The sequence below is a fragment of the Ailuropoda melanoleuca genome, chromosome 2 (assembly GCF_002007445.2).
Source record: "Ailuropoda melanoleuca isolate Jingjing chromosome 2, ASM200744v2, whole genome shotgun sequence".
Taxonomy (NCBI): domain Eukaryota; kingdom Metazoa; phylum Chordata; class Mammalia; order Carnivora; family Ursidae; genus Ailuropoda; species Ailuropoda melanoleuca.
In genome coordinates, this window is record NC_048219.1 from 40098674 (window position 1) to 40113789 (window position 15116).

At 41.7% G+C, this 15116-nt stretch overlaps 1 protein-coding gene across 6 annotated transcripts in view; it reads left to right on the forward strand.

Annotated features, from left to right (window-relative positions):
* SGIP1 (SH3GL interacting endocytic adaptor 1) overlaps positions 1-15116 on the forward strand; it is a 221821-nt gene that overhangs the window by 114267 nt on the left and 92438 nt on the right. For 4 of the 6 annotated variants that reach the window (XM_034653641.1, XM_034653636.1, XM_034653637.1 and 1 more), the window contains one exon: positions 10583-10594. The exons of the other annotated variants lie outside the window; for them this stretch is intronic. In XM_034653641.1, the coding sequence (XP_034509532.1) occupies positions 10583-10594 (12 nt within the window). The remainder of the gene's footprint in view (positions 1-10582; positions 10595-15116) is intronic. 6 annotated transcript variants of the gene reach the window in all.

A 15116-nucleotide genomic window follows, 5' to 3' on the forward strand; every position in this document is an offset into this window, starting at 1 on the left:
TGCATAACACTGGGCAAGTAAATAAAATAACTGTTTTTTGTGTGATGCCTATGAACTGGTTTTGGAGGAAATTCCTAAAGCATTCCTAAATTGTTTTTAGTACCATCAAAATCCCCTGAACAAGTGTGGTGCATCTTCAGAAGACTGTGTCGAAGGCTCAATTCACAATGGGATCCTGTACTGTGTATTCCCCACTAAATTATTTCACAGATAATTGACATCATTCCCAACTTCCCCTTCAAATCAGTTCACCAAATATTTGGTAAACACCTTCCTTGTATCAGGCACGGAGGTCTAATAATCACAAATAATGGGCAAACTTTATCCAACCTTCTAGCTCACAGTCCGCCTACCAGTCTATCAGAAAGCAATGTCTAACCAACGTTCGACAGCAGCGCACAGAAGTGAACTTCCCCTTGTTGGGCCAAACCCCTGCCTCTGTTCACTTCAGTATCCTGATTGAGGTTAGGGTCTTCTGCAGCCAGCTTCCCCTCTGGCCTCCACTGCAGAGCCTCCTGGCTTCGTCACCGCTCCCCGGGTCTCAGACGTGGACATGTCCACTGCTCCCAGAACCACAAGCGGCGCGCTCTCTCACAGAGCTTCACCCTGCGTTTCGCTCACTACATCCTTCTGAAGCTTGTGGCTCCCGCAGCTTTCACGGACGTGAGGAGACAAACGCTGTAGTTTCATTCTTGCTGCACCAGCATCTTTTCCTTTTCTCGCGTGCTGCCCTTGATGCCTTTACTTTTGTGTTTTGGTAAGCCACGAATCACTGCGGGCTGACCTTGAGAAGTTGTCTTGAACCGGAAGTGTTTATTTCTGTACTGACTACGACTTTTTGCTCTGGAGGAAGTCAGAACGAAACGTGCACCCTGGCTCTGCGCGCATTACTCACGTGACCCTGGGCAAGTTATTTAGACCTTTAAGCTTCAGTCAAAGCTTAATCAAGTGTAAAATGAGGTTAACACTACTGCTCACCTCCTAGGGTCCATGTAAGGATTAAGGAAGTGTAAAGTGCTTAGTTCTTCTTAAGTACCTTTATATATAGAAGGCCCAATGGAGATGTTTCGTAAATGCTAGCTATTACAAAGCAGAACACAGAGTATTCATGGTGAATACTTGTCAACATCCTTTAAGGTCGTGAACCCTTTGAGAACTCACAATAACGATGGTGATAGTGTTGGTGGTGGCAGCTGTGAAAATCTGAGTGTGACTGTGTGTTGGATGCTTTACACGTATTAACTCGTTTATCCTCGTAGCAACCATAGGAGATGGGTACTATTATTACCCCCATTTTACAGGCGAGAAATTTGAGGCAAGGAAGGATTAATTAAACTTACCCAAGATGTCACAATTAAGAAGCGAAGTTCCTGGAATTTGAACCCAGAGGGTCTGATTTCTAATTCAGAACACCTACCCACTACATTATCCTACTTTTGAAAAAAGCCATTGGCTCTCTTTCCAGGGGGAAAATAAAAAGTTCATTAGCTCCTCTAAAACATTTTGCATACAACTTCTGAGTTCTCACAAACCCTTTTAAGGCTATCCCTTTGATGGTCCCTAAAGGGCTCTTGATCCCAGCTCAGAAGCCCACCTCCCAGGCTTTCTTCTCCCTCAATCCATAGACATAACCTTCTGTGGTCCCTCCTGTGCCATTCTGTGTGACAGGAGACCAAGGCTGAGCTGACAGGGCAGTCAGCCTTAATTGCTGCCATGTCCTGTGTGATTTCTACTTTATTAAAAGTCTCTCATTTTATATTAAGACCTCATAGACCTTTGTTTTAAATGTTAAGGAATGAGACCTCATTTTATATGAGTCATATTTCAGTTCCCCTAATCTAGCAAACAAGTATTTTTTATGTTGAAGTTTCATTATAATTATGGTTTCCATTTTATATGCACTGTCATGGTCAGAAAGATGGAGTGAGCAGCCAGACTACTAGGCAGGCAGAGAGGTGGCGGTCACCCCATTTTACAGAAGGAATCAACTCAGAAATATCGAGAGGCTGCTGACATTTTGAGGACCAGGACTTGAACTCCAGCATCTACCTCCTTTCTGCCAAGTTAAAAACACAGTAGGTTTTGTCATCTACAGAGTAAGGGTCTAGTGATTCTGCTGTCTTTAAGTCCCTCGCAGTGTGAATACTCTGCTGTGTATTCTGACTTTAGAGCCTCTGTGGGAAGAAGCTCTGTTTTAGGGGCAGGCTGGGGATATAATAAGGAGCCCAAGAAAGAGAACATTTTCTTGAAGCGTATTGGTGAAGTAGGAGGAGCACAGGCTTTTGCGTCTGTATCTTACGATCTGTGTCCATGGGCAAGTTCCTTAATATGGAGTCTCAGATCTCAAGTCTGTAAAATGGGAGGAATCTCCATCCTGTCAGGACTGATGTAAAGAGGACATGAGATTATGTTGCAAAATGAATGCCTATTCATTAGGTGTGTATCTCCTTGGCCTCCCTTTCCATGTCCGCTTCTCTTTAAGTAAAGAGACTTGTGGGAGTGAGAAAGAAAATAAAAATAGCGAGGGAGGACTTGAGTGAAGTTAAGGAGAAGAGGGCTGATAGAAAAGATGTGGGAGGGGCACCTGGGTGGCTCAGTCGGTTAGGTGTCCAACTCTTGATCTCGGCTCATGTCTTGATCTCACGGTTGTGAGTTTGAGGCCACACTGGCCTCCAAGGTGGGCGTGGAGCCTACGAAAGAAAGAAGGAAAGAAAGAAAGAAAGAAAGAAAGAAAGAAAGAAAGAAAGANGGCTCAGTCGGTTAGGTGTCCAACTCTTGATCTCGGCTCATGTCTTGATCTCACGGTTGTGAGTTTGAGGCCGCACTGGCCTCCAAGGTGGGCGTGGAGCCTACGAAAGAAAGAAAGAAAGAAAGAAAGAAAGAAAGAAAGAAAGAAAGAAAGAAAGAAAAAGAAGGAAGAAAGAAAGAAAGAAAGAAAGAAAGAAAGAAAGAAAGAAAGAAAGAAAGAAAGAAAAAGAAAGAAAAGAAAGAAAGAAGTGATGTGGGAATAAGTCGCATGTATGCTGGGGCCTCCTCCCCCTCCCCTATGGCATGACCTTCTGAAGGAGCTATTAGTTTAAGTTCGTTCCTGGTGATTTGCAATCCATAACAGAGTTATTTAATCAAAAAACATGGGGAAAGGGAGATAGCTTTGAACTGGAGACAGTCTGGTGCTGTTTGCCTATTCCAGGTGGCCCACCCACCCTGCCACCCCCAAATTAGCCTGCCAATGAGTAAAATCCATGAATTTGCTGCTGCTTGGTAACACCACCCCCTTTCCTGTCCTCACTTTGGCAGAAGGTTCAGCACCCCATTGAGTTCAGTAAAAACAAAGAGTCATCTGTGGGGGAGGAGAGCTGCGGGCTCCTACACACTGGCATTCGCTCCTGGTAGGATTGCTGCGTGGTGCAAAGGCAGGCTAATGATGGTGTGCGTTCCGATGCGAAGCGCTCAGTGCAGACCTCAAGCACAGTGAGTGGGAGGCAAGAGGCTCAGCTTGGGTTCGACTCTTCAAGGAGAGCTTCATAGGGTAAACATGGTTCGGGTTGGGTTTAGACCAGGGACATCAAAGACGGGGGCACAGGAGCTTCCACTTCCCCCTTCCAAATATTCAGCCAACACAATGACCAGATCCCATATCCCTGATGTAGTCTGAGACGCCCCCGCCAGACAGAGCTGTAGGAAGCCTGACCAAAATCAACCGGTTGGTACATAAGATGTAACACTTTTTTGTTCCAGGCCTTACAGAGAAGGATAGATGGAGGAATGGGTAGGACCTTCCTTTTAAAAAATATATTGTTACCTTTCCTACATTCTGATAAGCTATGGACTGTCTGCAGAAGAATTAGCTTAATATCTGAGAAGTGTTTGTTCTTTCCTTCCTTACCAATTATTTTTTTTCCTAGGGAATTCTCTGTTGCTTCCATTTCCTGACTTTTAAAATAAAAATACCGGGGCGCCTGGATGGCTCAGTCAAGGGTCTGCCTTCGGCTCAGGGTGTGATCCTGGGCATTCAGGGATCGAGCCCCACATCAGGTTCCTCTGCTGGGAACCTGCTTCTTCCTCTCCCACTCCCCCTGCTTGTGTTCCCTCTCTCACTGGCTGTCTCTATCTCTGTCAAATAAATAATAAAAATAAAATCTTTAAATAAATAAATAAATAAAATAAAATACAATAAAATAAAATAAAAATACCATTTTTCCATACTTTCCATGCCCATTGTGTGCTAGTCAGAAGAAACACTCAATTTCTTTTTTTTTTTAAAGATTTTATTTATTTATTCAACAGAGATAGAGACAGCCAGCGAGAGAGGGAACACAAGCAGGGGGAGTGGGAGAGGAAGAAGCAGGCCCACAGCAGAGGAGCCTGATGTGGGGCTCGATCCTGTAATGCCGGGATCACGCCCTGAGCCGAAGGCAGACGCTTAACCGCTGTGCCACCCAGGCTCCCCGAAACACTCAATTTCTGTTACCAGCTTAAAATCTAATTGAAACAATATAAAGACAATTTTGACACATAAAAACGTGAAGCTGTCCTCGACCACAGGCAGGAAATCTTGAATTACGTGCTTTTTTAAAAAAAATTACATGCTTTTAATTACAATGCTAATCATAATCAAAAAAACTAATTTTTATATCATTAAGTTCTTCTGCCTTGGTTGTGTTAGTCCTACTTGTGTAGAGTTTAGAATTTAAAACTATTTTTATTAGCTAATGGCCATAATCAGGGTTGAATGGGCTCTATAATGAAGCAATCAATTTGGAAAATAAGTTTGTAACAGAAGCATAATTTGTGAACAATTCAGTAAGTGTTGGATTTATGACAAGTGATCCTGCACCCAGACGCTGTATGTTCTTACCCCACGAGTGGGGCCTTCCCTCAAGAACCTATAACGCTGAATGACTCGGAGCAGGAGCTTAGAAAATACTTGTTGATTGGTTGGGTGGTTGGATGCTCTTCACTGTGGGAATTATATGGAACTTGGTGTTTCACGCGGCAAAGTGCGACTTACATCCCTCACGTTACTTTAGAAAGAGAGGAGATTTCTGGCTTTCCATTTCTTTGATCTTTCCCCTTCCGATTCACCTGTTTTTCTGCATTATTAGATGGATGAATAATATGAACAATAACTTTCGTACAGTTTGCAAGTTCTTTTTTTAAAGTTTATTAAGGTGCCCTTCTTTTCTGGGAGTGCTAGCACTCTTCCCCTGATCCCACATATCCAGTGAGATGTCCTTTCTCCTTTGTTAGGCCTCAGGTTTCAGTCACTTAGTGGTACACACTGTATTCTCTTTTTTATAATATATTTATTTTTGTACTAAGAAGTTTCTATAAGTGTATGAATAATAGTATAAAAATAAGTATAACAGCATAAGAAAAAAGTATCTATCCCTTTGTCCTATGATGGAGAATTTTTTTTTTTTAGGGCCAGAAATAATCTACAGCAATGGATGTACTTTTTAATTATTTTAGAAAAAAAAAACAAGCTCTTTGAGTGTGAGTCACTCACATTCATTATGTCAGAAAATGTCTCTTTGGAGACTAGGGGAAATTTCAGAATGAACAGAATGAAGGGAGATTTCGTTCTGTCTAAAACATAGCCACTAACTGTCATGGACCTAAGGAGCCGTCTTTTGAATCAGCTACCAGCACAGCGGGGGTACGGGGCCGATGAGCCTGTCAAAATCCCTTGTCCTAAAGTGGCCAACAGACAGGGAAGGCAAGATGGACTGGCCTCACTCTGTTTTTCCCAGTACAAACTCCCTTTCCACTTCCTAACCTATTTTTGAAGCCCATCTCTGTCTTCTGTTTTAACTCGATATTTGGGGAATCAAAGTCAGCTTCCCAAGAGTAAAGAAAAATGGTGGCATATGTCACAAGCAGGCATTCTCTGAGAATTCTTCTTCTGTGTCATCTATGCCTTCTCTCAGCAACCAACCCTGACTAAACGCCCGCCCTGGAGAACTCCTGAGAAATGAGAGTTGTAAGCTGCATTGGAACAGAGCAAAGCCAGAGTCTTCACAGTAACCTTCAAGACCTTCACTTGGGGACACCCCCAACCTGCAGGCTAACACCTGCCACTCTCCCTTCTCATTCCACTCTCCCCTGGCTCCCTGGCTGCGCCTCCTCCCCACCAAAGAGCTACAGTGTGACATCCCTCCCCACCTCAGCAGCTTGGGCAAATCACGTTCTCAGTGGCTTGCACTGACTACCTTACTGAAAATCATGGAGCTCTCTACCCTGGCATTCTCAAGCCTCTTTATCTTCTCTGGTTTTAAAAATTGCATTTATCATCTTCTAAAATACCAATTGCTTTGTTTCTTATGTTTATTATTTTTTTATCTATCTCCTTCCTCTGGTCCCCAAAATAAGCTCATTGGAGCTTTCTTTGTCTATTGTTTCTGTTGTTTTGTTCACCAATATGTCTAGAGTAGTGTCTAGGTTTTATTAGGTACCCAGTAAATAGCTGTTAATGGTTTAATAAATGAATAAATTATCCTTTTGCTTCTTTTGTCAGACAACTGATAAGAAGTGGTTATATTTATAATAAAATCTCATTCATTAAATATAAAGATCCAAAATATAGCCATCTTATTTTTAAGGTTAAACAGTTGCAGCAGACTCTTAAGAAGCTTATGGATTAGACTTGGTTTTTTGAGTCTTGGTTCCACTCTTATGAAGCTTGTTGCCAAAAATTTCCACGGTAGCTGATTCTTTGTAAAGAGTGAAGGGATGTATTTGGAGCACAAAACCTCTGTGTAAGGATCACTAAACTCTGGTGTGTGCTTTTCTTCATTCACCTCTGTTAGCTTTGGCTCTGGGTCTTAAGCTAAATTCTACCATAAGTGTTGCTGCTTTCGAGCCTCTTATGCAAAAATGTAGGCGGCAACAAGACCTAACTTGCTTGACTCCTGGCACTAGAAAATGATTTGGGTTAAATATGAGCTGCCTCTCAACAAGGCTTGCAAATTAAAGAACTATAATTTCTCAGGCTATAGCGCAGGAAAAGCCCTGCACTAGACATGATTCATTGATTATATTTTAGGTGTATGTTTTGTCTAGTCCACAAATTCACTCATTCTGTTTCTATGTACAAGTGTACCTGGGGGTATACATCTCTTTTCCAATTTTCTTAGTATCTTTTCCACAATTAAAAATCAACTCTGATGCTATGAGCTCATTTTAAATCAAGAAATATCTTTGTTTTCGCCAAAGGAGAATTGTCTTATAGGGTTTTTCTTTTCGTTATTTATTTGTTTAACATTCCGAAGAAATCCTTAAGCCAAGAAGCCATAGCCTAGGTGTCAGCAGCTGCTAACAATTAAAGCAAACAATATATTGAAAAAAAGTGGTTTAATCACCATGAAGCCTGGGGCTCCTGGGTGGCTCAGTCGGTTGGGCATCTGCCTTTGGCTCCGGTCATGATCCCAGGTCCTGGGACCTGGCCCCACATTGGGCTCCCTGCTCGTCGGGGAGCCTGCTTCTCCCTCTCCCTCTGTCTCTTCCCTCTGCTCCTGCTCTCTCTCTCTCAAATAAATAAATAAAATCTTAAAAAAAAAAAAAGTTGTAATCACCATGAAGCCTGGAATGGGAAGGTGTGGGGAGGAGAAAGGGCCCTTATCATTTGTATGTTCATGTTTATTCTTCTGATTCTAATTCAATATAATGCATTTAATTCTAGGAGAAGGCTGAGAAATTTACCTTCTAATCAGAGTTTAATTCCAAGGTTGAAACCATGCTTAGAAACACAAGCTCACATTCCAAAAAGTTCATCCCCTGAGACCTGCTATGATAGCTAGACATGATCTGTTTAACTCTTTCCTTTGGAAAGATCCAAGGTTATTTTCCAGGTTTTGTGATCTGTGAGCTTTCAGCTGTGTTGTTTCTAGATCCCAATGCTGATAAGACCCTGAAATCGGGTTAATCAGTTTAGGGGACTTGGTCTGTTCCATGGGCCCACCCCAACCAGGCTCTGGGGAGGTAGATAAGCTGGGAACCAGTCCCAGCTCTGGTCCTTTGTAACTGTGTGACCTTGGAATTCATCAGCGCCTCCTTTTCCTCACTGATAAATGAGAAATAACAAGGACACCAACTGCATAGGGTCAATCAGTAGTAGTTCTCAGTAAACATTAGCTGTCAATATCATCCACATCCTTTAATCTTCACAACATTCCTCCAACAATTCTACAATTCCACAACAAATCCACATCCCTGCCTTAGAAATCATCAAATCGAGGCACAGGACAACTTGCTCAAAGGCATCCAGAAAATAAGGGATTAAGCTAATTCAAATACAGAAAAGTTCCTGCTCCTTCTTCAGGACAACTCCTTTGAAGCTATTTGATTTGAACCTAAGAATTTCTTTTTGTCTGTAGGTTGAGAACATGGATCTTAATAATTTCCATTTCTTTGTGTTACTTACCAAGGATCTGGGGCTGAAAGTCAGCCCCTATCTTGACCCTCAGTTATTCTGAAGCATTCGTTTTTTGCTATAAGAGAATATTCTACCCTGGAGATCTGATCACATAACTCTATACTACTGTTTGTACAAAGCTGTGCTAGTTCCTGGGAGCCTTTGTAACATATATTCGCCCCTGGGGTCACTAAAGGCAGAGAGAGCAACAGTTAAGTGGGAGTTAAGTGAAACATTTATATGAGCTGGTGAAGGAACATTACAACTGGGGCCACATCCCTTGGGGCATATACAATTCAGCTTTATTTCAGAGTGCAATTCATCTTTCTGTATTTTAAAAGACATTATGCTTCAAACATTTTATGGTGTTTTAATGGCCCCTTCAAAAGGGAATTCCTGAACCTGCTTTGAATGCCTGCTGTGTGCCTAGCACTATGTTTTGGACCTGAGAGGGTCCATGCATGACCGTTACTGTGAGCTAATAATCGAGTGGAGACACCTTAATAACACAGGACAAAATAGGAACTGCAAAGAATGTGCTGGCAAAGTGGACCTTTGTTTTCCCCAAGGCTAATAAGCATCCTTCGATATGAGAAAGACCTTTAATATGAGGTGGTTATTTTGAACCAAAGGAATGTGCAGTGATCGAACAAGAAAAGGGAACCACTTATTCTGATGGGGAAGCTTGGGGAAGGCCTCATGGAAGAAACGTTCCTGGCCTTGAAGAATAAATAAAATTGTAATCGAGGGCTACCGAGGCGGGGAAGCTGCTGAGGTGACTGAACATTCCGACGGCCAGGAGCCTCTGCTGTTAAGCGTGGCTTCCTACAGGCGGCGGTGGAAGAGAAAGGGTGAGGGGAAGTTGGAGCCCATCGTGAAGACATAACTGACGTAGAATGGAGCGTGTGTTCTATTATCTGAATAATTGGGAGGTTCTTGAAGGGCAGAGTAACATATTCACTTTGCTGGTTTGAAAAATAATTCTGGAGGTAATGCAGAGGATGAATTTAGGGGGTGAACCTAGAAATAGGACCATCAGCTAGGAAGTGAGTGCGGAAGGCTCGTGGAGCGCTGCTGTCAGGCAGGAATGAGGCCCTCACAGTGACGGTTGCCCAGGAAATAAAAAAGCTTTCTGAGGGAGCCAGAGACCACTCACCAGGACAATAATTTGCTATTGTCCATGGGGAGTGGGGAGAAATGAAAGATGGGATGAAAGAATTGGTGAGTGCAGCCAGGGTGTCTTGTGAGGAGATGGCAGGTGCAGGGTTCCCTGACGAAGTTGGAGCTACTGGAAAATCTCACGTTTCAGGTTTATGATCATGCTCGGCTGCACTGCAATAATGGCATCTTCCAAAATCCTCGCCATCTTACAGAGCATAGTTTCCTATTTTCAAGGCACAAATCTATTTGCTAGAAGCAAACCATTCAAAAGACAGCTTAGAATGTGCCCAGAGGAGGCCACACCAATGCCCTCTATAGCTTGAATTTATAGGAGAGGCAAAACTTGATCTCTTCCCATTTGGGCGTTCAACTGGGACTCTAATGAAAGGACACGTTAAGGAGAAAAACAGACGTATAGTAACATGTACATTTCATGTATACCCGGGAAAAATAAAGTAACTCAAAGAGGTGGCTTTAGAATCCTGAATTAAATACCACTGAGTAGGGGAAGGGGAGGGGACGTAGGCCTCTGAAGGGAGAGCATCTGATCTTTAGGAAAAATAGGTAGGATGAATTTTGTGTGATCAGGTTTGTCAGAGTGCCATATCAACTTCCGGTCTCCTCTCTGGCACTAAGAGTCAGTCCTCCCTGATCAATAACACTCTTGGGAAGGGGATTTATGACAATTCTTATGCAGGATTTATCTTTAGACAGATTAGGGTTGTTCAGAGAAAGTGTCTTCTTGCATTTATTGTTTTCAAATGCTTGCAGTTCAAAAATCATCAATATAGCAAGTAGCAGATTTTGGGGGGTTTGTTCTGCCACCCTTCAAGCTAAAGCCGGTGGCCTGGGAATAACTATGTCACATGCCCAGAAAAAGCCACTGGAAGAGCAATGCTTTGAGAGCTGCTTTAAAGAAGGTTATTCCTAGCCTTATCTGTTTCTCTGAAAATACATTTCACCTCTCTCATTTTCTCTCTTTTTCTTCCTCATGCCTACACTTTTTAGAGGAAAAGTCCGGTAAGAAATTAGTCCTTTCCACATTTTGGCCAAACATGACTTCTGTTCATTTTCATCATCTCCGTAATGACTGACTGTGTTTAACACCTAAACGAGATTTTGAATTTTAAAAACAAACCTTCGTGAACCAGGACAAGGTCTAATTACGCCCCATGGGGAGAAAAGGAAGTTGGTTGCTAAGTGACTTCACAAGTCTGTTATGAAGGGCCACAGTGTAATTTTGTGAAGATTCACCTCTTCCTCAATCACAGGCATGTGATTAAATATTAAAAGTATGGAGTTTTATTTAACACAGCTTCCACTTGGATTAGTCCCGCTGCATATACCTGCCATGAGCTAGGCAAACATTCTTTTAAGTTAATTTCTTGTTTAATGCTCAACATGATAGCATTCATGAATGAAGGCTTGTGAAGCTGGCCTAGAAGAGGGAAGTTGTCTTTCTTCTTTTATTTTTCAGCTAATCAGAAAAATATTCCCTTCTGGAGTTGTCAAAGAGACAGAAGAAAAAGAGGATTTTATAAAGTGCAAAGCAACTCTTCCACACTCCTTCTTAGTACCAGTGGGTGATTTTTAGTGGCAGCACAAATCTGGTATGATGTACCTACATCTTTTTTTATTTTAGGACAACAATGAAATAGATCTAAAAAGAGAGAGAGAGCAAGAGAGAGAAATTCAATGTTCTCTTCTCAGTTGCCTGGTATATTGGGAAAATGTTCCCAGGATGCCGATGCTCGGCTGACACAGGTAACCTCTCCACCAAAAAAGTATGGAAATACTGTGTTTCCACGTGAACGAGCACCAAGAAATGCTTGTTGTATTGAACTCACCTAAGTGGATACTGCAGCAAGGGCTAAACGTGTCATCCCATCCATGGGCCCCCAGCCTGGCGGTCTCCGTACCACCTGCAGGATACCCCAGCTGTGGCAGGTCCGTGTGATAGGAGGGAGGAGAAGTGGAAGACATAGAAGAACAAAAATGGGATCAAAATACTAAAATACATCAAAATAGAAACGCAAAGTCTTTTGGTTTCTAAAAATAAAATAAACACAGTATTTTATCGTCACTACGACTACTACTAAACTGAACGGCCGCTTGCGAGTAACCGAGTCAGCTGCAGATGACGTGCTACGTGGCGTACAATTCTGTCGGGTGCTTTAGTAGCCTCTCTTTATATGTTGCCAATTGCGCTTATTCTTGACTCTGAATCTTTCTCTGAATTATCCAAATTTGACCACTTCAAAAATTGACTCGATTGGGTGGCCTGAAGTTTACCTGCAGCGCCTCAAAAAGGCGCTGTTCCTCATTCGTTTTCCGCTGTTGTCCTTCCCCCAACTTTAACAAGTAATCCTTGTCGTTTTGAGCTGTGTGCTTTTAAGGGTGAGTCCTCCTACTCCCTGGCCTCATTTTCCTTTGGAAACGTCCATCTTGTTGATTGCTCAATCTGGTTGAGTCTTAATGATGTCTTGGTTAGTAGCGGGCTCTTTGTTTCTCTTCCCAAACGGAGTTTCAGAAGATCATCTCAACCAAGCCCTATTGGACATGATAGGTATTCACTCTAATCTGACTTGTAATGGATACAGGAACAAATTTAAATATAGACAAACACCTACAAGGGATGGGGGTAGGGGAGAAGGGCTTGCCAGATAGCTGGCCTTCCCCATCGGCATTTAAAAGCAAGTAAGAAAATGGGCTGGAATCAAAATAATATGCATAATGATCGCATATTCTTTTTTTAAAAGATTTATTTATTTATTTATTTGATAGAGACAGCCAGCGAGAGAGGGAACACAAGCAGGGGGAGTGGGAGAGGAAGAAGCAGGCTCCCAGCAGAGGAGCCTGATGTGGGGCTCGACCCCAGAACGCTGGGATCACACCCTGAGCCGAAGGCAGACACTTAAGGACTGTGCCACCTAGGCGCCCCAGTGATCGCACATTCTAATGCTTTCCTAGAAAATTCTCTAACATGAATCACCGAATTTGCTATGACTAGCCTATATAAAAATGTTTGTTTGGTGCTTGGTAGCTTTTCACGCGTTTTCCTCTGGTTCCCCATCGCACTGAATTTAGCATGTCGTAAAGCTTCAAAACCTGAGGCTGACTTAGTGATTTTGATGAGCAAGACAGATTGTGTTTGGTTACTTCTTTTTATAAATATCTTAAAACACTTACCCGCATTGGCTAAGACTAAGGTATCCTAGGAGGCTGACTTAAAATTAATCCTTTTGTGCAAAAAATAACAAAGCAAAGCTGGTGTGGAATAAGGACACTGCGGAAACCATGAGGACATAGGCTGAAATATTATTTCAGGGAGGCATATTCATATTGCAAATTATATACATTCTAGAAATACAACATGTTCTAACCAAAGATCTTCATTCTAGTGACCAAATTATAAATGATTTCTGTACACCCAGTTTGAAAACAGCCTCAAGATACAAAGTAAGAGTTATCTCTTATTCAAACACCAAAATAGAAGTAGAGGGAATAATAAATCTTTCCAAAACCTTTTCCAGAATATATCAGAAGATCAAGAGAAATCTAGGAATTAGCGATTAATATTTAAATAGGAACACAGAAGATTTGTTCAGAAAAGGAAAAGACCAATTGCAAAGTCCCTGTTTGAGTAATCAGGTGAAGTCATAAGAACAGTAGATAAAATTTACTGGGAGCTTATTACATGTGATACAGGTGCCTGCAATCAGAGACAAATTGGCCACCTGCAGATTCAGAACAACGGAATAAGTGTTTTGTTTGCTTGTGCAGATAAAAACAACTTTAGCCCCATTAAAAACCAGAATGTTTGAAATTAAAAAAAAAAAACAAAAATCAGGATGTGCTTCTTCTCTCGACAACTTTGAGGATCTGGCAACCCTAGGCCCAAATTTTTGCGGGGCAGGCATGGGTGCACCTGAGTAGTAGCGAGCTCCCCAGAGCTTTGTGAAAGACACATGCCCTTACCGACAGCACCCCTCTCCTTGCCCTGGACTCCTCTGAGTTTGCCACTCAACGCCTAGTGTTCAGCTTACAGAATATATCAAGGGGGGGTCGCCCGCCTCGGGTGGCTCAGTCATTGAAGTGTCTGACTCTTGATTTGGGCTCAGGTCCTGATCTCAGGGTTGTGAGATCGAGCCCCGCCTTGGGCTCCATGCTGGGTGTAGAGTCTGCTTGAGATTCTCTTTCTCCCTCTCCCTCTGCCTCTCCTGCCCCCCTTCCCCAACCTCACGCTCTCTCACGCTCTTTCTCTCTCTCTCTCTCTCTCAATGAAAAGAATCTAAACTAGAATATACCAAGACCGGATACAAATGACTTTCCTTCCACCTTTGAAGCAAATTCTATATATTGGAAGAACAAAGATAAAACGCTAAAGACTTCAGAGATCTTGGAAAATGAGAGGAGAAGTAGTAAAATAAAAAATAGGCAAAGGCCCTCCTCTCCTGGCTCATACAGATTTTGCTGTCAAATTGTTCTCAGCATAACATATTGCTGCTTTGTGCACCTTAATGGTGATAAATAACATATATGGAGCCCTTCAATCCGACATGGAGAATTCTTTTTCTTTTGAAGGTTTCGAATAGCTCTTAATTATGGACTTTGAGGCTTTCTGGGTCTGACCTCTCCACAGCTTCTAGCTGGGCTTTCTGGATTCATGCTTGTGACTGCATGAATTTGAACAGCTTTTCCCAGATAAAGGCATTTTGCAAGTGGAGTTTCCAAAATGCTATCTTTTTTTTTTTTTTTTTTAATTCAAGTTAGCTAACATACACTGTAGTATTGGTTTCAGGAGTAGAATTTAGTGACTCAACACTTATATCTAACACCCAGTTTCATCCCAATAAATGCCCTCCTTAATGCCCATCACCTATTTAGCCCCCCCCCCACCTACCTCCCTTGAGCAGGCCAAATACTATCACGATGCTGTCTTTCTCTGGGAAAAAGAAAATACAAACAGGAACTGTTGATTAAAAATATAGGTTTTTAACTCATTGGAGATTAAAATACAGCTTAATTTGGGTAGATTAATATGACTTCAGTTATTTTGAAAAGTGTTCTCTATAACCTTAAATTAATAAAGTTTCTTTGAATGTAAGGTTTTGCCTCTGTGGGTGCGATCTGCATTTTATTTTGCATTACTTTTCATAATTTCATCTCAGGGAAATTTGTGTCACTTTTAATCCCCTCTTTGCTGTAGTTTATGCCACTTTTAAAAGTGAATTGTTTGCCATGAGATTGAGGCTAAAATCATAAAACCCACGTTTTCTTCTTAGAGAAGAATTTTAGTCTGGGCATTAAAAGAATTATAAAGTCTAAATTTTCATATAAAATACTAAATTCCTCCCAAAACTCAGTATGAATTAGTAAAAGAAGCCCAGAAATACATATTCATAAATGGTTTTTTCTCTGATTTTATATAAGTTACATCCACAGATACAGACAGATGTATAAGAAAGGTGGGAAATTAGAAAGTCTAAATATTAGAAATAATATTAGATATTATTATTATTAGATATAATTATAGATAATT